Here is a 27,047-nt window from a genome sequence, read left to right as displayed (position 1 = left end):
TCCAGGAGTGATTCTGAACTGCTCTCATGTATAAATCATGAATAAATCCGTGCGTGTTTCTGTCTTTGTGTGCTCCTGTATCAGACAGAGCAGCGACTGCATCATCATAATAATGAATATCACAAGATATGAATGTGCTCAGAATCAAATATGTCTGTTGCCTTTTTATTTCAGCCACGGATGAAGCCTGAAGACAATCATTGGCAGATGCAGCATAAGCCCCGCCCCCTCACATGTCTGTCACGTCACGCATATAAAGAAGCTGTGCACCATCTTGTTCTTTCTGTGATACAAGGACAAACATGTTCTGAATGCTCAGTTGTCTTTTCGGTGAAGCCATTATTGAAGACACGGAGATGTTCAACCCGACAGAAGCAGAATTAAACACAGTACGTGCCAAAACATTAGAGTCTCTTCTGCTCAGCAAGGCTGCATTTAGTAGATAAAAAAATAAAACACTAATAATGTGAAGTATCATTACATTTTAAAATAACTGTTTTCTATGTGAATATGTTTTTAAATGTAATTTATTAAGTCTTCAGAGTCACATGATCTTCAGAAATCATTCTAATATGATGATTTGCTGCTCAAGAAACATTTCTGATTATTATCAATGTTGTGCTGCCGAATATTTATGCAGAAACCATGATATACCACCAACTGATTGTGTGAACGTGCATGTTTTTAATAGAAAATAATGCTTTTATTTAGCAAATGTTCATTATATTGATAAAAAGTGACAGTAAAAACATTTATAATGTTTCATATTAATGCTATTCTTTTAAAATCCTGAGAAAAAAAAAAGTTTCCACAAAATATTAGGCCGCAAACACATTTTTAAATAATAATAATAACCATTAACAATAACTGAACACCAGAGATTAATTGAGCAGCAAATCAGTATATCAGAATGATTTCTGAAGATCATGTGACACTGAAGACTGGAGGAATGATGCTGAAAATACAGCGGAGCATCACAGAAATACATTACGTGTCAAAATATATTCAAATAGAAAATACTTATTTCAAGTTGCAATAATATTTCACATTTTTTGATCAAATAAATGCAGAGTAGAAGACACTTCAGTGTTGCAAAAATGAATGAAAAAATGAATGTGTGATATTATTGTCAACAATATGCTACCAATACATGTGTTAACATGCTTTAGGGCTTCATTCCCCTTCATCAGGAGAAATATAATGCAGCTGTTGTAGCTTTTGAGTGTGTGCGTGTGTGTGTGTGTGTGTGTGTCATATCAAACATCCAAAAGCTTCATGGTGAATAGATTTTAAAAGCTGAGGACAAAGGCTAAAGCCTGTTTTGTACTAATTTGAAGAACATTAATAGATGATTCAAAGCGCTTTCCATCATTTTGACAGATAAAATAAATAAGGTCGGATCTGGTCTATTGTGTTTTTAAACTTTAGCAACACTCCCACAGTAAAAGAAAAAAAGAAAAGAAAAAAGGGATGCCAAAACACAAACCCAACAACCTGAAACACAAGGCTTGATCAAACTAAAAGAGCTCTTGCCACCAAAGCTCTGGAATGATGTGCATGTCACAACACAGAGCAAAAGTTACATAGTTCCTGACAGATTAAAATCGAGCAAGATGGAAAATGCACAACCCTTCACATCAAAGTGCTTGATAATGAATATTTGTAGCTCAAACTACTCTCTGTGCCCACCTTCTGTGTAGAGTAACTTACAACAAAATGATTAAAAAAAAATCAGTTTACGCCATAACCATTATTTGCCACTTCGACAGACTGTCATGCTCCAAAATAAAAATTACATTGTCACGCTTGTTTTTTTTTTTTGCTGTTAAAGTCCATGTTACTACTCAATATTCAGTGCACTTTCTTTTTAATCTAATTTACTATTAAAAGACCAACAAATTGAATTAACATTTTCTTGTTCTTTATAAAAAAAGAAATACATTAATTAAAAATGATGCTACTGATCAATGCTTTTACATTTATCAAAAGCAAATTAAATCTAAGGTACACTTTTACTTAATCTGGCTTTGACTGGGAATCAATCCCATGATCTGCTTTACTGTTTGAGCTAAATGTACAACCAGCTAAAAACGAATCATAAATAAAGACGATTTAATGTAGTCAAGTCATTCTCAAAACAACTAAATATAGCTTCAAAAGAAACAAGTCAATAGTCTGTAATAAAGAAGAACAAAGAAACACATGCAAGAATCTACAGTTAGTAATAAAGCTATGAAAGTTTTCCAGACAAGAGCAGTTTTATTGCCGTTTGATTATTATTGATGACATTATAGACAACAGCAAGTCTAATAGGCTCCATTTACTACACTAATGCACTAATGATCTATTATGACACATCAGTAATTTTGTCCCATCTGTTTACAATCCCTTAAGACAACTGACTGTTACATTCATTCTGCACTAGGCCTGTACAAACACTGTGAAATGCAAATGCATTTTTCCCAGGAACATGCAGTTGCATAAAGTCAAATACTGTGACTGTGGGTGTCCATCACAAAACAGAGCATTTACATTAACAATCTAAAAAAATGATTACAAAAACACATTTAATTCACAAAACTAAAACTTACACCACACTAATGCACTCAGGTTGGCATGCATCTGTGGATTATGCAGTAAATGACATTACGTAGAACATTTTAATATGTTTTAAAGATAAAGGCAAAGGCATAATAATACATGGTTAAATTATTCAATAAGCGCTAATTCAAATACTAATTAAAATGCATCCATTTTCCATGTAATCATAAGCCACCTGACTAATGGATGGCATGTGCAATTACACAAAAACTGGAGTTTATATAAATGGTAGGTTCATTTAGAAAAGATATTTTAAAAGAAAAAAAAATCATAATTGAAGAAAATCGATCCTTTATAGATAATTTACTGTCATAGTGTGAACAATATGTAATCAAGTAATGCATAAAAAGTAACTAATCTTTTTTTTTTTTTTTTTTTTTTATAAAATGTACATTTTATTAGTCTAGCACAATGCACCCATTAGACTATTTAACAGAGCTGCAACACTGTCAACACTGAAGATGCATAAATCAATAAATATTTTTATTATATTCTTAGACAAGGGCAATTACACATAGTTTTTTATTTTTTTTCAAAAACATTACTGTATGACTCTTACTAGACTGCTGATCTAAATCAAAATTGTTATTGGGCATTGATACATGTCCCTGTTACTGAGAAAACACTACTTGTAAGCCAACAGTTACACAAACACTGGACGAGCTTCCAAACCACCAATCTGGAGCAATTCTGGTGTTGTTTCTCCATTTAACAAAATCAGCTGATTATGATCCAGATATCTCTGAACAGCCCAAAAGGAAGAGGACTTAAACAGCAGGAAAGTGTGTCCTGCTTATGGATGAAGGATTCAATGTAGCAGACACAGCATAATTAATCAGCTACACTGTCAATTAATGTCTTAATTTGTTGACAGTTCACTCACAATCACACATTCTTCCATTCACCAAGTAGCTCACACTGAACAAATATAGGCTGAATGTGAATTATATTGTTCACACTAGATATGAAATAAAGCATAGTGAAGTGAAACTATGTCAAAGGTAGACGGATAGTAGACTATTTCTGGTGGATTTTCAAAGTATGCATCTGTGACTGATTTTTCATAAACCCTTGCGGTATGGAAGTGGTTCAGTTTGCAATGGTTTCCTAATGTGGTGCTTTGTCCTTTTTTTGGATGTTGTAGACGTCCTAACCTAATCCTTGGGTTAGTTCATACTCCAAGAGGTTTTTTTTTACCATTTCCTCACTGCTGAAGTACTCAGTGCTGAGTTTTTTATTTAGTAGGTGAACTAAATTCAGTGTAAATTTGGTGATGGGTTTAGCAGCAATAAATGTCTAAATCTCAGCCAGTCATGGTCTGGTTAGAGAAATTATGGTTGGTTAGGTCAGGGTTACACTCTGCAGGAAAATAACACTTTTGTGTTACTAAACTAAAGAAACACAACTGAAAAACATCACTGATAGACAACAACTCAAGAAACATCAGAGGTCACTGATCACAGCTGAAATAGCACTTTATATTATTTTTATTTTTTTATTAATTTTAAATTCTCATACATAATATATGACTTCGAAATTTGAAAAACATGAATAAAAGATGCTTAGCATGTAACTACATTAACAAATATTCTCCAGAAAATCACAATTCAAGTTTTACGCATTTACCTCACATTTTTTTGATATTGGTTCAACTCTTTATAAATCAAAAAATAAACTGGACTGGAACTACTTTCGCCTTAATAATAAACAGGAGTTTACTAATTGCTTTTAACCTGTACATATGTTATCATCTCAAAAAATGTAACGTTGTTCTGTGAATTCCTGTTCTTTTAAATAAGAATCTACATGATTGGAAATTTTAAGCAGGGGTGGAATATCCCCCCCCCACCCCCACCCAAAAAAGGCAAATAGCAGGCAATATATCAGCCTTGGCAATATATTGGTCAACAACTAATGTCCATGTTAGCATCCTAAACTGTAAAAGGACAATAAAAACTATGATTTAAACAATCATTCAAATATAACAAGTTGTGATGAAAACAAAGAAAATACCTTACATTTCATTTGAATAAATTATTAGTTGCATATAATTTATAACAAAATCCGACAGATGGGCTGAATGAAAGTGCAAATTCACTCTCTGGCAGTAGGTGGCGCTTATGGTAAAGCAGAAATACAGCGGTAATAATAAATAAAGCAGTGCTGCCCTTATAAACACTACTAAGCATCATACAGAGGTAAATGTCATTGAAAAGCATGTTTTCTTTCTGAAACACTATCCAATTCGTAACCTCTCAGCAGCTCTGTAGCAAATGCCCTCACCTTGTGTCCACTTAAATGTTCTTCTTTGGTGAAGTGGAAAACAAAGGCAGCGGACGAGTGAAAGAAAATAAATACAGGGGTAAACTGCTTGTCAATGGCTGAGCCTGCCTCGTTGTTTTATTTTGACATCTCCTGGCTCATACCTCTGCAATTTTCTTTTTATTATGCCAGGCAATTTCACCCGCCTGGCAGGAGGAGGAATCAGAGCATTGTCCATCATAGCTTTCAGGAAAAGTAGCCTCAATTAGCTGTCATTTCTGTCAGTGTGACTGAAATCACCCTCAGCAGAGAAATCAGAACGCAAGGATGTATAGCCTATCGAAGACGAGAGCACTCAACAGCTCACAGCGATTAAGAATAACATTACTCCAGAGAGAAGAGCAATCCTGATTGGTCTGCTGAGAAATTGGGATTTCAAGAGGAAAAGTGGTGAGATTGCTAAACAAATCTGTCACATAATTGATGCCGACTTGTGCTTATTACTGCTCTGGATGCTTCACTGAATAAAACCTGAAGAAAAAAGACGGTGTCTAATCGGTGTCAGTTCCTTTCTATCAGGCTAAAAGCAGGAGTTGCCAAATGCAAATGTAGTCTTTGTCCAAAGTTTCCCCAGCTGGAGTTTTCTGCTGGTTGCCATTTGGAGGTGGGTTTATTACACACTGGTGGTGTCAAAACAGTAATTTAGGATCAGCATGTGTTTGTGCTGTCTGTGCCAATTCTTTGGTGCTTCCAAGATCCCAAAGTCTAAAAAAATAGAATTGCATTAAAACAGAACAAAAAGAACAACAACCAACCAAAAGTAAAAAAAAAAAAAAAAAAAAAAAAAAAAATTATATATATATATATATATATATATATAAGCATGCAGGAGTGATTCTACTAGGGATGGGCGTTTTCCACAAATATCACATTCGAATATTTGAGCTCACAAAAAACAAATATTCGAATATTCGTTTATTTAAATTAAGTTTAATGAGTCAGACGTTATTTTTCAGCAACATTTGTTTTCGTCATTTTGAACAAGCTTACAATAAGCTTGAACATTACACATCGTGTTTTGTAGCTGAAAACCTTTAACAATGCGTGCAAACAAACAAAAGTACAGATTAAAAGCAAAAAAAAAAAAAAAGTGAACAAAGAAAAAACGTAAAGCAGCCTGCAGCAATTAGGCTATTGTACAGAATGTAGCTTACACTTAACTTTTAAACTGTCAGCAAATCTTTTTTTCTATTGTTTCAAATGTTCTTGTTAAGAAACACGCATGTAAACATGATCGGGGGAAAGTCGGCTCCTTAGTCTGTTAACAATAAGGCCAGCCGTGGAGAAAACGCGCTCTGACGGCACAGACGTTGGTGGGACTCACAAATAACGGTGTGCTAAGCGAATAAGTTTTGTGAAGCGCTTCGTGTTTTCGTTTCACCACTGAATGGGATCCTCATCTGGTGGAATAAATGGCTCCAGCAAGAACTGTTCCCACTAGTCTCGGCTGGACTCTCTGTAATCATCGCTGAAGAACTGGCTCTGCCTTTTCCAACGAGTGGGCATTGCATCATCTTCATCGTTGGTGGCGGCTGCATCCGCACCATTCGCATCAAGGAAAATGTTCTTTTTTTTTCTTACTTCTCTCATGTTTTCATCGAGAAACCTGAGATGTTTGTGCCGAAGGTCTAAGGCAGACGCGAGAAGAGGAGTTTTCACTGCATTCTCCAAGTTAGCGGTGTTTATTCGTTGCTTGAGAGATGCTGCAACAATGTTCTTGGATCACTTTCTGTGATTCTCCACGGCATATTTGAAGTACTGTAGAAGACCGCAGTTCTTTTAGGGGGCGTTCACATATCGCGTCTTTTGCATGCTCAAGTTAGTTTTTTCCAATGTAGGCGCGCGGTATGCGCGCTCATAATGAAAGCGACGCGGTCGCGATGCGCACGCGGTGCAACGCGGTCCCGTTTTTTCCAGGCGCGTCCGCACAGCATCGAGTTAAAAACATCTCAACTTTCAGAATGCTGCAAGCGCACCGCAGGTCATGTGACAAGAACTAAACATTCAGCTTCATCCTTTCCTGTAACAACGTTGAAAGCTCAGCCAAGATGAAGGAACAGCTGATCAGAGCTGTATATGGATTGCCATTTTGAAATAAATTTAGTAGCAGAGCTACTGAAAGCGATTTTTTTTGTGCTGCAAATCCATTTATCCTTTGCTGAAATTTCCGCGTCTTCATGGAGAGAACGCGTCGCCTCAGGAGCGCTTCTGCCCGAGCGCTTTGGAAAGAAGGAGAAAGCGGAGCACATAGCCTTTTCCACGCCTTATTAGGCGCGATATGTGAATGGCCCCTTAATCATTCATTAATTATTTTTTTGCTTGCATACACCTTCAAATATGCCGTGGAGAATCACAGAAAGTGACCAAATTAGGTTTTATTGTGAACTTTTTTTTTTTTTTTTTTGCGAAATTCGAATATCATTTTTATTTATCGAATAATTAGAACAGAACGAATATTCGAATGTTCGACTATCCGTGCACATCCCTAGATTCTATTACTGGTGACTGTGTTGCATCAACATGCATGTTGGTGTAAATGATCACAGCTTTGGGCCAATATGAAAAACGTGATTTGAATATACATTTTTTGTCACATTTCAGGCACATTCACTGTACACTTGCAATCAATAGTTTCTTCAAATGTCTCTTAGCTTGGCATTTTCTAGTCCATGCAGCTCTTAAGAATCCTCAAGGGAGAGTCTATCTGTAGGGTTTCAGCTCCACTATTGATTAAATGACTGAATATCGGTTTCCATTGTTGACAGAGAGTCAACTTCCCTGACATCTCTAGCAGTAATGTGTGATTGAGACGGATGAGGACTCTATATCAGCTCATCTGAGGGCAAAGACACTTCGCACAAGAGTATAGAGTTTTAGTCCATCTGGAAACTTCCATTTATAACCACTGACAATCACAGATGTTACAAAATTAATAATTCATAAGTATGTGTACAATCTTTTCCATAGTTTTATGAAATATGTAGGGCTCTCCCCCTTAATATTCAACTAAACGTTAGTCAATGTGAAGAGGCTTAGTAGGTTAGTCGCAAGACAGATAAATCATTAACGGTTGGTGCTTCAGATAATTACTGTATATTGAGCAGGAAATCCAAACTTTGGCCATCATTCATCAACCTCAAATATGGTTTATCATTAACAATTTAAACATGAATAGGGTATAAATTTAATGCCCCTCTAGTATATGTATTAAGGGAATTAAATGAATATAAACACGTGAATAGTCGTGTGTTCTGGTCTTAATGGCTTAAATGAACTATTTGTTGACTAGAAAAATCTTTAGTCGGGGCAGTACTATTAAATATGCAGTTTATGAGTGATAGCAATAACAATGTTTAAAGACCAAAAATTAAACTTGATTAATCTTATTTCTAACTAAATAAACCAATAGCAAAGCACAATCTACTAGTCTCGTCCTGCTTATAATAAGGGATCTAGAGCCTGCCAGATTCAGGCCCAGACTGATGATGCTGTCCAACATCTACAAATTGCAACCAGTGCCAAGCAACCAATGGGAAACATTCAGTAGATTAACATCTGCATCTCTTCAGCCGTTGATAATAGACCACACACTGTAGAGATAAACTGCTACTGCTTTCGGATCTACCTGCACTACACCATTCAATCTTAAATGGAGCTCGGAAACACTTACACTCTAATTTTACAGTTCAATAAATGCAGTAATGTATCCACTTAATTGCTGACATTACATTTGGACTGTACTGCCAGACAGTGTTGGGGGTAATGCATTACAATTTACACAATCGGATTACTTTTTAAAAGTTTTTGGATTACTTTTTAAAAAAAAAACTTTTAAAGTAACTTACTTAACTTAACTTTAACTTATTAATTAAAAATGTACAAGAAAATACTGCTTGTCAAATAAGCATCACCACTTACTTTGTTTTTTTTTTTCATTTACTGAAAGGCAGCAAAGCAAAAAGGTTTGTTTGAGTGGATCCCTTCACTGTACAGATGTGAATTTACATTTCCTTCAACCTGAGGCTCATTCATTTCCAGTTTGGGTTTGGGTCAGGGTTGCCAAATTTTCAAAACAAAACCTGCACAATCACTACTCAAAACTAGCCCAAGACTAGTCCAAATCGCATACTGATGGGGGTCCCCGGATATAAATGTGCTTAGGTGGGATAAAATACTTGTTTTGAGGCAGGGTTCCTCTGGTAAAATTAGCATTTTTGGGGTTAAATGTCAAGTTATTGGGGTTGCTTCAACCCGCGGACATGAAAAACTGCCCGTGGCAATAACGTTAAAGTAGCACAAATTCTGCAGGAAATCCACAGACTTGGCAAATTTATTTATAAAAAAAAAAACAAACAAACAAGCCCAACCCAGATAAGAAAAAGTAATGCAAAGGGAACATAACACATTACTCTCCATAAAACGGTAACTAAATAATGTAATTAGTTACTATTTTAGAGAGTAATGCAATATTGTAATGCATTACTTTAAAAGTAACTTTCCCCAACACTGCTGCCAGGGTTTCTCCCCAGGTTTTATTCTCCATTATCCAACATCAATTGGAGTTTTTCGTTCCTTACCTATGGCTTCCACAGAAGGACACTAAAGATATTATGTACTATGCAAAACGTCTTTTGAAGTACTATGGCATGATTTTTAATTAATGCCTGCTTAGGGGTGATGACAATTTGCTGTTGTGATCTGTGCTGCTCAAGCCGCAAACCGTTTCAGGCGCTTCTGATTTATGAACTGCTTCATCAAGAGAAACACCTGTTTTGTAGAATCTCTTCAAAGATTTAAAGCTTTAGACCCCACACAGGCATTACATTTCCACTTATCACCACAGACTAACAGGTGTCAAACGCTCCATTGCTAAACGACAGCATTAGCAGGTTGACTGGTGAGTCCCTGTGAATAGCCGCAGGCACATAAAAACCAGACGGATTGGTGCCCAAGTCAGAGACTGCATTTAGAAACGCTGATGTATGTGTGCTAAAGACCAAAGAGAGTGGAAATGTGGCTTATTAACTTCGGGACTGACACTGCCTCTAGGAATACACTGCAAATGTGAAGCAGGAGAATGAAAAACAGGCAAACAGTGAGGAGGCGGAGGGAGAAAAACAGAACAATACTCCCTTTTTCCTTGCTCGCTGTTCTCAGGTCTGTTTGCTGCGAATGCTTCGATTCAACTCAAAATGTGTTATGTTGAAACTCAAAACACACAGAGGCACCCTTGTGAGATATTCCCAGAGGACAGCGGCCTTCAAAAGCATACTTTATTTTCTTATTAAGCTGATGCACCAAAACTGGCTTTGAAGTAAGCTATATTTTATGACTTTATGTATTAAAACAAAATAAAGATAACAAATGTCATTTCAGTGGTAGCTATAGGCTCTTTGCACGTATAGGAACTAATCATTTCACATCTTTTACACACAATTTAGGTTCTGTGGGACATTAAATTTCTTCCTTTTTACCTTTCTGAAAATTCCTAGCAATTATTCCTTCATCAGATTCCAAGTTTTTACCCTTTTTTAAAGACAAAATGGTCCATGTGCATCACTTAAAATGGCTCTTGAAGTTAAAGTGTCAAGATTTAATGCATTTTATTATTATTAGTTATTAGCAGCTTCTCTTTAAAGAAGGAGCCACCAATGAGAGTTTAAAAATGCATTTGGTTCCTTTTGACTTGCTCTCTTTTTTGAATATAATGCTTCACCGATGAGTCATGAGACTCTTTCGTTATGTGCTTACAGTTAATGTGAACTGAACTCATTTGACATCTGGAGCTTAATGCATTGATTGTAACATAACATTCAATGAGAAAAGAGAAAAAATACATGGTTTAACAACTGTGATGATGTGATGAATTGGACATCTTTCTCTCATCAGACAGCTGTAATCAATCGTTCATGGAAAACGCTATCATGGAATTTTTCTGTCGGAGAAAATGGGAATGCAAAAATAGTCTCCTGTTCATCATTATAGAGGTTTATGCAACAACGACGACTTCCAAGTTTGAGAATCCCGTAAATGCCCATTAAAGAGATGCTCCACCCAAAAAAGAAAATGGTCTCATCATTTACTCATCCTCATACCATCCCAGATGTATATAACTTTCCTTTCTTCAGTGGAATGGAAATGGAGTTTCATAGAAAAACAATGCAATGGAAATGATGGTAAAAGGCTGCTTTTAAAGGGGTTTTGACCACTTCTTTAGCTGGTAAGGAAAACTAGCTCAAACCACAGAAGAAAGTAAGTCAGATACATGTTTGGGTGGAGAATCCCTTTAAGGCCTGTGACACCAAACGCAAAGGGAAAAACGATGTAGCTATGAATGGTCTTTTCACACCAGAGTGGAACTAATATGCATCAGGTTGAAGGAAGCACAAAATTCCTGCTCGTACAACAGAGGGTGCAACACGAACCTTTAACCTATGACATCAGAGCGGGACAGAACCTCACGAGAGTGGAAAATCTTCATTGCCTTCTACCTGATGGATTTTGTGGATAAAATGGCAAAGCTGTGGGAGGCAGCGTGAGCGGACAGGAACTGGAATAATGTACTAATAAATGTAATGTACACAACCAAACTCTACTGTGGAGTACAAGCCATCAATACTGTTTTCTGTGCCAACAAGTGCTCTGATATATGAACCAATACTCAAATCTTTTTTTATGGTCTACCTCTTCGCTGGAAGGCAAAAAACTGACATGCTCACAGTACAAAGAAACTTTGCTTTGTCAGTCGGAAAAAGTTCATACAGCATATCTATATTTGTGTTTCATGTATTACTAATGTGCTTTGTATATTCTGTCATTAAAATCCACTTCTGTCTCCAACAATTTATTTGGACAATCTAGACGTCGATTTTAGCAATGGTGCTCCTCACTCGTTCCTCAAAATTAAATAAATAAATAAATAAAATAGACACGAATAACACTTAGAATGTTAAATTAAATCACACTAAGGTCCATTTGTTCTTCATTTAGAAGTGAAGTGACAAATTGACGAAGTGACGTGACATTCAGTCAAGTGTGGTGAACCATACTCAGAATTCATGCTCTGCATTTAACCCATCCGAAGTGCACACACACAGAGCAGTGAACACACACACACCCGGAGCAGTGGGCAGCCATTTATGCTGCGGCGCCCGGGGAGCAGTTGGGGGTTCAGTGCCTTGCTCAAGGACTGTACATGCACTCCCCCCACCCACAATTCCTGCCGGTCCGAGACTCGAACTCACAACCTTTCGATTGCAAGTCCGACTCTCTAACCATGAGGCCACGACTTCCCCTATTTAGCACAATATATTTTTGTTAGTCTTGATTTAAACAGACCTTTCTGATGCATTTTCATTTCACATTTTTTATGAAGGCTCAACACTGAAAAAAAATAAGACTTGCTAGCTAACATTATTATAAAGATTTCATTATCAAACACATTTGTGTGAAATGACAGAAGATGATTTCTACCTAGAAATGGAAATAAACAGAAATCTTGTTGTATATATATTGACAAGTTTGACTCATTGGGAAAAGCTCAGGCCTCTATTATGGTTGGAGCATGCTTCTCATTTCACACTGATTCCTTTATAAATCCGACGTGCAGTCTGTGCCCTCACGGAATTATAAGAATTGTAAAGGAGGATTATTACGAAGGATTTAACACTCTCTGTTCCTCGACTCGCAGTAGCATTTCAGTGTGTTGTTACAACAGTCAAAGAGAATAGCGGGTTCCCTGGTACTCTTTTAAAAGCTGGAAATTGTGCTAACATGTAATTACCCAAAGTACAACTCACAGTTGAGGCTTAATACACAGCTCATAAAGTCTGGTAATGAGATTTAATGGCTCCCATAGACGCATCTCGCGTCATCGGTTTCGGATGGTGTAAGTTCTATGGATGCTTCACGGCCAGGTATTGCTGTGGGGCTGTGAATATTAATGCAAGCAACTCATTTTATCTCTGCGCTCCGAGATCAGGCTTAGAGATTTCATTCCCACTAAAAAGACACTATTACATTTTCTAAGAAAAATATTTTATTGCAATCAACTATTTAACAGTTTAATATTGAGCAGTTAGAGAAGAAATATTATACATTTAACATAAAATTACCAGAGGTTTAATGACAACAAACAAGTGCTTTGTGTATGTCCAGCACAAGCTCACTGATGTAAAGCTATGCTAGTGTGAACAGGAATGTCTAATTATACTTTCATTAACACAGCAGATGTCCTAGTTTAAGCTCTGGTTTTATAACCACAGTAGTGATGGAAATTAACATTCCCATTAAGGGACGATATTTGCCAAAAGGGGCCTTTTTTACCTTTATAAAGGCTTTTTATAACCTTATTAAATGTATCCGTCATCTGTCAAGATTATTAGGGGAAAACATAAACATGGGTATCATGTCTGCAACTGCAAGTATCATGTCTGAGTCTGTGGTTCAGATTTTGTATTGAAATGGTCTCTGTCACTTTCAGACCCTCCAAAGCTCAAGGTCTCTTTAGCCCCTTACACACTGAGATTCCAGATAATACACGGGTTATGTGTACCAGGAATTGTTCCCTGATCGTTAGATTTTGGTACATTCACACTGCCAGTGATTTCCCTGAATCTGCCTGTAATGGCACGTGGCATCAGGATGTGAGGTGTAATGAATGAGTCGAAAACGCTAGGCACGTTAACTTTCACTTAAGCTGGCGAACGATCTCAGCTTCAGCACGGATAGAGAGGAACTACCTGATCTCTGCTTCATTATAGTTTGCACATATTTTTTTGTTCGCAAACTCTGATCTGCCTTCAAAACACCCGGTAAAAAAGTTGCACGATAACAAGCGTCATCACTATGACACACCCTTTACGGCATTGGTTCTGGCTTTTGTTCACAAAGAGCTTGTTCTGGGACTGAACCCGGAAATGTTACTAGGTCCCCAACCTGGGATCGATCCCCAAAATCAATCTTGGGACGTGTTTGCATTCACACAGAAGGCAATACGGCAATTTTCCAGCAATCTTCCGGGACCAATGTGCAGTGTGAAAGGGGCTTTAGTTTTGATCAAGGGTGATTTCCCAGAGGTCAACGCAGGTTGGGGTGTTCAAATTCTACACAACAACACTATTTATGTAGCAACAAGGTACAACCAATCCTCAGCCAAAAACGGGATAAAGCAGCTGGACAAATGTTTAAAGATATGACGTAAACATGCAAGAATGAATGAAGTAAGCCTGGAATTTCCTGTGAAATTTGACCCAATAGATCAAAATTTTAATTAATACTGCAGACTTAGTAAATTAAAGTATGGCAAAAACAACCAAAAAACAAAACCACTGGCTTGTCAATGGCAATTCAAAACCATCCCAAATTCGCTTCACTGCCCTGATCACCCACTAACAGCAATTATGATAATTCAGATGTTAATTCCATATACATGTGACTGCCAGAATGAAAAGGCTGAACGCATGCATTCCCTGTCATGCATGGTGGGCCAGTTAAAATTTAGTGTGCTGACTTAATTGTGGCTTGAAGGGGGGAAAGAGGATCTTGAAAATTCCAAGGCTCGACCTTTGCATGCACACGGCTTAGGACAGCAGACAGAAATGGAAACAATCAGACCTAGTCAAAAGGGGAAGTGCTGCTAAAGCACTGCAGGCACCAATGCCAACACTTACCATAGTTTTTTATGGAGCTATTTTTGTGCCACAACTCCGCACACACAAGGGGATATTTTGAGCATGCAAAAGTATTTTACATACATGGGAACTCAGTTTCAGCATTCAATTCTAACTGAAATGTTCATCAAAAAATGTACTGATGTCCACATCTGAACACAATTCTGAGATCTTTGTGACTGCAGTACATGTTCAAGATCTCACTGGCTTTCTCTCCTCATACATACTCTGTGTGCTCAGAGCTTTCACTGCTCACATGCTCAATGGCGCATAGCTTTTGCACCAGATATTCAGCCTATGAGGAATGAGGGGGGGAATATTGATGACTGGGTACATTTTTTAGAAACGGTCATATGGCCCTTTTTTGCAAAAAAGATACATGGTTTTACAATACAATAATTCTTTACACATGCACATTTTTGCACATAAAATACACTCTTGCATGCACAGGGTATTTGGCACAAAAATAATAACATTGTGTTTCTGTTTAATTATTCTTCTTGCTAACAGAAGAATGTTGTCTGGTGGCTTCCAATCAAAATGAATGGCTCTTGATGACTGATCTTTTTTCCTCTGGCAAGTCAATTTTCAAGCCTTTGTTGTGAGGCAATGATACATGCATTTGGCCATGCAATGACTATTTCTTTAACACATTTCTGGAGAAAGCAAAGGCAACTAGCTTAGACTACAGATTTTCTTGAGCAAAGTTAAAGCTAGGTTTAGTTAACACTTACCGTGCAAAAGAGGTCCACTCTTGGTAGAACTGTCATTCCTTGAGCCTTTTTACAGCCAATGATAACTGCATCTTTTCATGCAAATGCTATGCATTTTCCTTCACCACACACCAAATGATATGAGACTCTTTCCCATTCTCTAGGAAATTAATCCGATACCAATTGGAACAAGCTGAGATAATTTTATTCTAGGCTTCTCAGATGCTTTTGTGAAACATGCCAATTGTGAAGATCCCCCTGCAGCTCCTGGTTTAGAGTTTATGGGTGAGATTTACATGGTTATGGAAAAAATAGATGGGAATAGGACTGCAGAGACTCAGCTACTTGAGTCGAGCGAATGAGAGCCTTGCTTGGCTCACTGCCATAATATGCCTTCACAAGCAGACACTGCAACAATCACACAAAACAATAATCCCATGCACTTCAGCTATTTTGGTTAAGAGGACTCTCTATAGTACTCAAAATTAAAATGAAATCATCCATAAAAGCCTACGCTCTGCAGACAAATCAGACTCCATAAAGACCATAATGAGTCTTACCTTCGTCTGGATCGGGTGGCCCAAACTCCAGATTGTATCGCAGAATGTAAAAATTATTCCACACGTATAGCTGGTTATCCCGCGGGTTGTAATCCACAGCTGCGATGTACTGATACTGGTTAGGGAAGAGGATATTGACATACTCCCCTTGCCCCAGTTTGGTGCTATACACATAGTCAATTTGGCTCTTACTGGCCTCACTTTCATTCTCTTCATAGGTGGAACGGACCACATGGAGTATGCCGCACACCATGAAGGCATTGGAGGCAGAGCGTTTGTCGTAGACAGTCTCCCATGTAGTCTCAAAGCGCAGAGTATAAGGATTGAGTTGGCTGAGAACGATACGTCCGTTATTCTGTTCTGTAGCGTAGATAACCCACAGTCCCCGCTCGTCCACCGCCAAGTCAATGTCTGTTTTCCCACCCCAGCGATACGGAGAGGTGTCGTGGTAGTTGGCATTGGCGACTATGGCCTCCCCACTCTTTATCCGAGTCCGCAAGTCAAACTTGACGATATTTCTTGTGCGTTCCTTGTTGAAGAAGATGGCCCCATCGTATGCCACAAATCCGGTTCCGTCAACACGGTGTGGAAGTTTGTAGGTAGTCGTCTGTCGACCATTTCGCAAATCGTCAAGTGAGGCGTACTCTATGAGCGTGTCAGTGCGGTATGGAGTCCACGGCATGAAGTAGATCTTGTCCCCCGCCTGCAGGGGGTCTTTGCACCAAGCTCCAGATTGCTGTTCCGCCTCAAAGACAAAGGCTGGATCTCCTACCGCTTTCAGAGTCCCAGGGCAAATAAAAACTGGGAAGAAATGTCAAGAACTAGAGTTAGAAAATGAACCAGGAATGCACTCAAAGACCTTCTATGCATACTTTAGGTCCAAATCTTTGGATGTGTCTAAGTAAAACATGGATTTCAGATGCTAATGTACCACATTTTCACTTTGACAGTGTGATTATTGGTGTTGCGTGCATAGTCGAAAAAAACGAGAGGTTAAGTGAGACTCTGTTTTGAGGATGCCTTGCTCCCTGGGATAGTTCTCAAACAAGTTTAACTAAGAGGAACAGACAAGAGGGAAGAAGAGGACGGCAAAAAAGTCCTGCAAATGAAAAAAGATGAGAGAAACAACGCTAATGGACAGATAACATTTATTTTGGAATATCTACGTTCACGGTTCTTTTACATCAACAGTATGGGGAGGGTTTGTTGGATTGGTTGCAAAAGCCATACCTTTGAAAGTAAACACACATACATGGATCATGTCTGAGGAAAGAACCCATGACACATGAGAGGCGGGAGGAAAGGACACGGAGGTCAAGGGAACAGGATGACAATGCTGTTCAGGACAGATAGGATGAGAGCCAAAGAGAAGAGTCTTCGTTCATGTCACTGAGAGCGAGGCCTTTGCCAAACGCGCCCGTCTTTAGTTGGTGTTGAACCAGTTGGAAATGCAAAGTCTGTGATGAACAGCATATCACATGCAGATGGCTACAGACAGTCAGCCTCTCTCTCCCATCAATATCATTGAAGGAAAAAGCCAAATAAATTTCAGCCAAAGTTCATTGTATATGAACCAACTGTGTCAAAGAGCTTATCTTACTTTAACGTGAAGCATGTGATTGTTGTGCTTCTAGGGTCACTGAATAGATTGCCATAAAAAAAAATTCCAAACAGGTTTTCAAAACTGGTTTTCCCTGTCTTAAAAACAAAAAGGTCTTACTTTAGTCTCACCAGTGGCTGAGTCGAAGTTGGGTTGAACTAGACACTTAAAAGTAATTTGTTGTTAAACCCACAGTGTTTGCACTTTGCAGGGATCACCTGAAAGACAGCTTACTTCTAATTGGTTCTGCACATTTAACTGGGAAATTATAAAGTATTTCATCATACAAATTATATGCATGACCTTGGAAAATGGACAATAATATACAATACAAGAAGATTTCACTGTAATATCCATGTGTGAAGTATATAAAAAGGTGTATTTTTGACATTTAAATCTCCAACCCAACATTTTCTGGGCTTGGGTTCGATAGATCTCCATCTTGATATCATGTAGGCGATGGGGTGGCGGGGGGGAGCAGTGGGAAGGGTTCGAAACCATACAACACAAAACAAGGAGCTGAGGACTGAGTGCCAGAGCAGTCATTTACCTTTTTGCTCCACTTCTATTTTGAGCCGTGGAAAAACAAGAGAATGGAAAGAGCGTCAAGGGAGAGAAAAGATTAGAAGAGCCCCCCCAAAAAACCTTACATTTACATATACAGGCCAATACATTTACGTCAAAGAAGAGACCATCCAATGGGAAAATTTAGAGCATATGCAGAGAAAAAAAAAACGTTCAAAGTAAAACACTTAGGGACAACACCTGTGTTACTGAGAATAAGGTTTAATCAATCATGTTGCTATCAGTGGACACCTAGCAACAAAGAGAGAAGTTAGCGGTTAGAGAGCAGGAGAAAGAAAAACTACAACATAAAGAGGCAGACAGATATTACTAGGCATTTAAAAATGACACTTTTAACCACTAATTGTCTAATATTCAATTATTCTCTAAGATTAGATAAGATTGCAGTTGAACAACATTATTGTGAACAATGCATTGTTACAAAAACAAATAACACATATACAGGCAAGTTCAAGGGTTAGTTCACCCAGATAGCAAATTTATGTAATTAATAACTTACCCTCATGTTGTTTCAAACCAGTAAGACCTCCGTTTATCTTTGGAACACAGTTTAAGATATTTTAGATTTAGTCCGAGAGCACACACAAATGACTTAAGCTGTTAACTTTTTTAATGTGGCTGACACTCCCTCTGAGTTCAAACAAACCAATATCCCGGAGTAATTGCACCGAGCCGAGCCAGATAACGAACAAAACATTGACTCATTCACGAGTCAAGAACCGTTTCTGTCGGACGCGTCCGATTCGTGAACCGAGGAGCTGATGATACTGCGCATGTGTGATTCAGCGTGAAGCAGACCGACACACAGTGGTCTGAACTGAACTGATTCTTTTGGTGATTGATTCTGAACTGATTCTGTGCTAGTGTTATGAGCACGGGTAAACAGAAGGCTTGAATCAAGGGCAATCATCGCAAATGACGCCATTATACGTCGAGCGCAAAAGAACCGGTGAAACGTTTTCTTCAACCGGTTTATTGAATCAAACTGTCCGAAAGAACTACTGGTGATCCAAAAACCGATGCAACCGGTTCTTGACTCGTGAACGAGTCAGTCTTTTGTTCGTTATCTGGCTCGGCTCGGTGTTCATCTTCAGTTCTCTCTTCACAGCAGTTCAGTCAGTGTACTGTTTGAGTGCATGCATTACTCAGGGATATTGGTTTGTTTGAACTCAGAGGGAGTGTCAGCCACATTAAAAAAGTTAACAGCTTAAGTCATTTGTGGATTAATGCGTATTAGAGATGCAAACAGTTTAAAACGATTCAGTTCAATTTGGTGAACTGAATGATTCGTTCGCGAACCGGATATCCAGCTGCTTTGATTTGAACTCTCTCTCACAACAGACACGGAAGAGAAGACAATGCTGAATAAAGTCGTAGTTTTTGCTATTTTTGGACCAAAATGTATTTTCGATGCTTCAAAATATTCTAACTGAGCCTCTGATGTCACATGGACTACTTTGATGATGTTTTTCTTACCTTTCTGGACATGGACAGTAGACCGTACACACAGCTTCAATGGAGGGACTGAGAGCTCTCGGACTAAATCTAAAATATCTTAAACTGTGTTCTGAAGATAAACGGAGGTTTTACGGGTTTGAAACAACATGAGGGTAAGTTATTAATGACATAAATTTGCTATCTGGGTGAACTAACCCTTTAATGCATTAATTAACATACATTTAAATTTTCATGATCTCATATTAATATAATATGAAAATTATTTTTTGGACAATAAATTGAATTTGAAATTGAAAGTAGTAACAAACTTGGATCATGAATATGAATTAAGTGAGAAGGTTTGCACTCTTAATTTCCTGAAGGGGAGGATTAGTGCTCCAGTGGTCGTCTATGCAATCCACTGCCAAAGAAACAATCTGACTCACAAACAGGCTTCTGCTTGGTTTTAATGATATCATTAAAACGAAAAGCCAAACCAAAGAGAAATAAAGTTTGGGATCTGTAAGATTTTATGTTTTTTTTAAAAGAAGTCTCACCAAGACTGAATGTTTTTGTTGAAAAATGCATTAAAAACAGTTATATTACATTTTAAAACAACCTTTCCATGTGAGTATGTTGTAAAATGGAATTGATTCCTGTGAGAAAAACTGTATTTTCAGCATCATTACTCCAGTCTTCGGTGACACACGATCCTTCAGAAATCATTCTAAGATGCTGATTTGCTGCTCAAGAAACATTTCTGATTATTATCAATGTTGAAGACGGTTGTGCTGCACAATATTGTTGTAGAAACTAAAAGACATATCAGTCTCTGAAAAAACAGGAGCCAAAATTATTGGCCAACACAAACAGGACATGGTCCTCCAACATCCATCTGAAGAAAAAAAACTAGTCTTTCAATGGAGAGACAAATACAAGAAACAAAGCATCTGTAGAAAAGATGTCTGAAGACAGAATATTTTATTTCTCAAGGACACAACGGCCATCAGCTGCAAGGCTGGACAAAGAATCAGAAATACAAAAGCTGAGCTGAAGATATTAAACACAGAGTAAACACCTTTCCATTTAATCACTGACTGAGAAACAACGGCACCAAGCTAAATGCTGAAATGGACAATGGCTCTGTTCCAAATCCTAATGAGCTGCTTACTGTATAGAGAGAGTATTTTAAGGCTTCATTGGTGCACTCAAAACATGCCAAATGTCTGTCTATATCTATGGCAGCATTGCAACTTTCCTTTATGGATAAGGCAATCCCACAATGCACTGCACTGATTATTTGTATTCATTTTAAATGTATAGATTTATAATATATATACACACACAAACGTATACTCTATATAAATATATAAATAAATGCATTGGTCTGTACTACACAGCAAATAAATATAATTTTGGGTTGGTGATTTCTATATTAGCACTAGGTTAGGTTATTGTGTGATTTTCTTGGCAACATAGTAACATGAATTGTGACTTTTGATAGAGTTGCTGCACATGAAGAGAGTCGGAAATCACTTAGGAAGCATCCTAAATGAAAACACACATCCTGAGAAGAGCAGCTCACTATGTTTTGGAACAGAGCTATGATATAAAGATAAAAGCTGTTAGTAAGCTTACTATGCATGTTTGAAGTGGTATATTACATGTGGGGTGCTATTACTTATTCAACATCAAAACATGGGTCAAAGACGAAAAGGGGGTTTAAGCATCAAAACAATACAAGTTTAATACAGCATTATTTTTATGGATTTATTTTTAATAGACTATTAAAAATACCATGATCTACTGAAGACACCCACTAAAATGTCAATTAGTGTAACAGTGTTAGACGTAGCAAAAAAAACAAAACATTGTTGTCATATTTACTGAATCAGATGACAGTGCAGCCCTAAAAATACTAATTCATTGTAATTTTAAATCTTTACCAATTCTTGCCACTAACCTTCAAACCACTAGGTTTGAATTTAAAATAGTCAAATTTAGCATTACCACTTTTTCTTTTATATGTTTTATTAAGAACAGATCAGAATAAGGACATTGTTTTATTTTTACATAAATATATCTTTATTATTTCACCAATATATATTGACATTTTATTTTCACAAAAGTAATTTAAATATTAAACCAGACACTTTACTTGCATTTCATATGCTTTTCTGTATATAAAATCCATTTTGTAAATTTTATTTGATGCGGACACCAAAATGCGACATATCATCTTTGACCCACATACAAATAAAGTTTAGATGTTTTATTTATTATTATTATTATTATTAAAAAATATGCCATACCAAATTCTATAATACTACATTTCAGCATTTTACTGTTCTACTATTACTTTGCAAGACATTGCAGTAAAATAAACAAGTTAAATTGTTATTATTATTTTAAATATTTTTTATATTTCAGAATATTTGTAAGATCACTTACTGTATGGCACACATTCATACTGGACCTCAAGATACTTGTATGTCCCAGGACATGGATCTGGAAAGATGTCCGAGCCGGTGATGACAACACACTGCGTCCGATTGTTACACCTGAAACATTCAGTGAAATTAATTAATGGACAAAACTTCCCACTTAAAGGGATAGTCACCCAAAAATTTCAATTCTGTCTTCATTTACTGTTTTGGAGATACTTTAAAGAATGCTGGTAAACAAACAATTTCTGGTTCCCACTGACTTCATTAGGATTTTGGTATTTTATATTTTCCATACCAAGTCAATCTGGACCAATGATTCTTTGCACACCCATATTCTTCAAAATATCATCTTCAACACAGTTTTATCTTCACATTAGCACCTTACATGAGCCGCCCCCCCCCCCCCACACACCTCTAGATTAGTTGTGTGTTCATCGAGCTTCTGCATGAAGACGTCTTGTATCATTTTTGTTAATTGCACCTTCCTTGCATCATGTTCTGCATGCACTGAGTACGGCTGTGTTAATGCATGCTTACACATCCTCATGTTAACCACAAGACATTTTGGCTTTAGGCTAACCAGGGGAAAAAATTATTAATTCTAACTCAAGGCCAACTGCAAGTAATTCTGACATGGAATTTAACAAAAAAAAATTAAAATTAAAATCCCCCAGCACTGAATATAAATACAACTTGAGAATTACCTCTCTGGTGCCATTCATAGGTAACAGTAAAAGATGACTGAATTTTCATTTTTGGCTGAACTAATGCCATGCTGCTTTCTGCTGGTTGAGTAGCATTGCCAGCTGAAGCCCTGGCAGCTGAATAACGGAGAGTCGACTTCCAGTTTTTGGGCTTTTCACACTGTGTTTAACCTTGGGTTATTGTCTCTTTAAACCCTGATAGCTCTGGAGCGGGTTTAACATCAGGGTTGCCAAGTCTGTGGTTTTACCACACAATTGGGTGACTTTTAAACCGGTGCTGCTGGCTGTATCTCTTCTCCCCTGTAGGTTAAAAGTTTGTCGAATTGCATGAACCGTTTTTGACTGAAATGCTTGTATTTAAATCTTTTACCCATTTTAAATGTTGCCGATTCTAAAACTGTGCTGGATCATGAGTTTTGTGAAGGTGAAAGGCCACTAGCAGAGAGCCTTTGAGACTTCTTTGTGAATATAGACAGTTTTTATGATCATGACTAGCCTGTACAGTGATTTTCAAGTTAAAATTGTGTGTAGTATATAACAGTGAGGTTTTGATATTTGGGGCTTGGGCCATTAGAATAGTTTTATTGGGCTAGTTTTTACTCAGATCTGGCAACCTAAGTTAACAAAGCAGTACAGTATGTAGCAATGCAGTGTTAGAATACAAAGGCAACAAACCTTACTTAGTGACAAACAACCAATAATAGGTTAAATAGTGCTTGCCTCATTAAAAGTTCACATGCTTTCTCTCGTACTGGATATATTTTCTTTTATTTCGGGCCAAACAGTGTGGAAAGCACAGTTATTGAAGTGAAGAACAGACATATTGTTTAACCATTTTAACCCTCATAATGCTCAAATGTAGGCCATCCTGAAAGCAGAAGCATATGGTTCATTTTGAGGAAGGTCTTGAGTATTCCCAAACTAACAGAGACAGAATGGAATATGTCAAACCCTAATGAGGTTTGGACGAATGAAAGTGGACTAACACAGGTGGCGTTTATTTATAAAAGAACTCTGGAAGAATCTGAACTTGAGATTGCATGTTAAACTCTAGAGCTTTTCAGAAATAAGCACACAATATCTGCTTAGCCAAATTCAGTAGCTACAAGCGAAAAGGAAGCGAGGAAATAGCATCCACATTTGGACTAGAGGCAATGCTTGGCAGATAGTCTTTTACCTTTGAGATACGATTTTATATGCATCCGGGAGGTAGCAATTAATGTTCTCCATCTGGAAGGGGTCAGCGTCGCATATCTTGTCATCTGTGCGGCCATAGTTGGCGGTTTCGATCATGATGACATCACTCCCCGGGCAGCGCAGATCGATGGGGTAACCCTCACAGGACAGCTCTCTCCGCACCAGACCGAACGGCAGCGCTGCACGACTGAACGCTGGAGGAAAGACAGGCAGATCACAGATGTGTTAGGTCAGAGGATTTCAGCTTTAATGGCCCACCAACATTGAACACAGAAAAACCTAAAACAGTGCATCCTTGTGAAAGACTTTGAATGAAACCGTTTTGAAAATAACAGACACTTTTTGCAAATCTTGTATATACTGTATATGTTTTTAATCATGCAATGCCTTGTTTTACACTTTTTAACCACAAAAGCATTAAGTATTGGATATTACTAGGTAGCAACTGGATATTTATCAGTTAATATGTATAACAAATGGATGCATGAAGTAATGACTTGGTTTGGTGTCATATGCAAAATTACAAACTGCATTTTTAGTATGCATTATGTCTATAGCTCTTGGAGTAATGTCATAATATGTGACCCTGGAACACAAAACCAGGCTTAAGGTTATGCTGTATATTTGTAGAATAGCCTAAAAACACTGTAAGGGTCAAAATTGTTGATTTTTCTTTTAAGCCAAAAATCATTAGGATATTAAATAAAGATCATGTTCCATGAAGATATTTTGTAAATATATTTAAACTTAATTTTTGATTAGCAATATGCATTGCTAAGAACTTCATTTAGTCAACTTTAAAGGTGATTTTCTCAAAATTTAGATTTTTTTGCACCCTCAGATTCCAGATTTACAAATAGTTGTATCTCACCAAAATATTATCCTATCGTAACAAACCATACATCAATTGAAAGATTATTTATTCAGATGTCAGATGCTGTATAAATCTCAATTTCCAAAAATCTACTCTTATGACTGGTTTTCTGATTTCCTGAGTCCTGTATGAAATAGATGGGTCAGCATATTTCTTTTGGTGCAGCAAATTCACAATTGACCAAATAAACATATCAACAAAAATAGATGTTGTCTGATATCTGCTATTAATGCATGTCACCAGACAAATAAATGAGATGGCGTGCATTTTGTTTTGCATCTTCGCAAAAAGCCAACATACTATGAGATATGAATATTAAAGACTGCCATGCAGAAGCTATGGTTATGACCATATGGTTGGTCAGATTTCCCTAAGATGTAGGCAACATTGTGAAGTGTGGGAGGACAAAGTAGATGATATTACTGACCAAAACATAAAGAGGCGTTTTCTGTTGCCATGCCATATTTCAGATATTGTTTTTCTGTACAATGAGGTTTCTGGACCACATCTTTTAAAATATGCAAGCAGAGACATCTAGTTTACATTGGGACTGTCCACTAACTGTGTGCCAAATTTCATAACTTGTTACTGTATGATTCAATGAGCTTACACAGACTTTTCCTCTCAGCTTGCAGCAACACAAACCCTCTTTTTTGGAGTTAAAAATTACTGTCAAGATTTACTAGAGACACGCAGGAATAAATAGCAATTGAAAAACAATTATTTTTGCAGCTGACCTTATTGCATATGTTTTTGTAGGGGTTTCCCTTTCAGAAGCAAAACTTACATAGTGCATGCATTATGACAAACAGAAGTCATCTAGAGACTGTCATAAAAAATGTGCTTCTGTGCTTGTTATAACGCATGCACTGATGTAGCTGAATTATTATTTATTTTATAGCGATATTGAGACAGAAGGTTAGATTCTCAGTCACTGAGGACTGAATACGCTGCTCCAGATCCACTCCAGGATTTCCGTTTCTCACTCTCATTCAGCAGGCAGTGAGTTAGTCAAGCCACAGTGCTCAACACTGCACAAACTGTGTTAAAACATGGTAAAGAGAAAACAAGTAGACTTTTTGAGATTTAATCTACATTTGCATGATTATAACGTTGACATTTTTAATTATGCAGCCCTAATTCAGGCTTTCTGCCGGTTTTATGAAGGAAGAGAGTTTAAGACCTTCTTTAGACCAAGTACACAATTTAAGGAAAAGGTTAAAAGAGAAACAATACATCAATATGGTCTCTAAGTGTAAATGTCTTGTATTTGCAATGATTCGAAGCTTGAAATCACAACTTAAATAGAAACTTAAATAGATTGCCATACTTTTAAAAAAAGTGCTGTTTTCTTCAGTATTTGTCACATTAACAAATTTTAGTTCTTGTTTTATGCATAATTTTGTTCTGTTTCTCAGAAAACAAGACTTAATTTTGCTTCTCAGGTAAATGTGTCTTGATTTAAGTGGGGGGAAATACTGAGGAAGAATTAATTGTATTTTATTTGTATTCATTTATATATTTATGCATTTATTTTTTGCAATGCATGCAACATTTCATGTAATGACTATGAATTTAAGATCATTTAAGTGATCTCAATTTGTAAAAAAAAAAAAAAAAAAAAGCAAATTAAGACTTAATAAACAGAAAATACTTAATATAGAAATATAGACAAATATGCTCTAAATGGGTGACTGGGTCAATAATTATTTGCTGAATTTAAACATGGAAGGGTGATCTTTTTCAAAAGTCCTTTTTTTCTAAAATTATTTTTTGGCATTCCGTATTACTGATTGAGAAGCATTTTCTATTGCACAATAGACACAGTATGTTCACTAATGCAGCTATACTTTGCTTTATGAAAAACTAACATGCACAACTGTAAATATTAGGAACACCTAAATGAAGAACATTGAGCATGAGGTATTTCAACTGGCAGTTTCGAGAGAGTGTGTTGGTGTTTGCGTAAGATTTATCTATTTATGCGTAAGACTATGTATTTATTTATTTTGTATCCAGTATGACATGCAGAGATAACCATAAGTTGGCATTTCAAAGCCGGCTGACTTAAGAGTGTAAATTCTGTGATGGTCTCAAGACATTGGGTTCAGACTCAAGCCGCAGGGTTTGGTTGCAAAATGACCAGCCGACTGTTCAATATCCCTGATAGATATGATGCATTTCTGAGTGAAACGATGTGGGCAAGACTTCACTGAGTCCTTTGTTAGTTTGGACGTTATCCCGCATGCATGTGTCATTTGACTGGAAGAGAACCTGACTTTATCTTGATAATGAGCTTTTGTTGTTCTTTGGAAAGACGTGCACAGATGAACAGT

The 27,047-nt window shown here is 37.2% G+C and overlaps 1 protein-coding gene and 1 long non-coding RNA gene across 6 annotated transcripts in view; one reads left to right on the top strand and one right to left on the bottom strand.

The window, feature by feature from the left end:
• LOC132096871 (uncharacterized) overlaps positions 1–27,047 on the top strand; it is a 207,753-nt gene that overhangs the window by 73,079 nt on the left and 107,627 nt on the right. The gene's annotated exons all lie outside the window — the stretch shown is intronic.
• LOC132096868 (adhesion G protein-coupled receptor L2-like) overlaps positions 1–27,047 on the bottom strand; it is a 93,013-nt gene that overhangs the window by 36,360 nt on the left and 29,606 nt on the right. For all 5 annotated transcript variants that reach the window (XM_059502530.1, XM_059502526.1, XM_059502528.1 and 2 more), the window contains exons 3-5: positions 23,818–24,031; positions 21,941–22,050; positions 15,868–16,668 (exon numbers count right to left, since the gene is read on the bottom strand). In XM_059502530.1, the coding sequence (XP_059358513.1) occupies positions 15,868–16,668; positions 21,941–22,050; positions 23,818–24,031 (1,125 nt within the window). The remainder of the gene's footprint in view (positions 1–15,867; positions 16,669–21,940; positions 22,051–23,817; positions 24,032–27,047) is intronic.

The sequence above is a fragment of the Carassius carassius genome, chromosome 20 (assembly GCF_963082965.1).
Source record: "Carassius carassius chromosome 20, fCarCar2.1, whole genome shotgun sequence".
Taxonomy (NCBI): Eukaryota; Metazoa; Chordata; class Actinopteri; order Cypriniformes; family Cyprinidae; genus Carassius; species Carassius carassius.
This window is presented reverse-complemented; position numbering and strand designations above follow the sequence as displayed.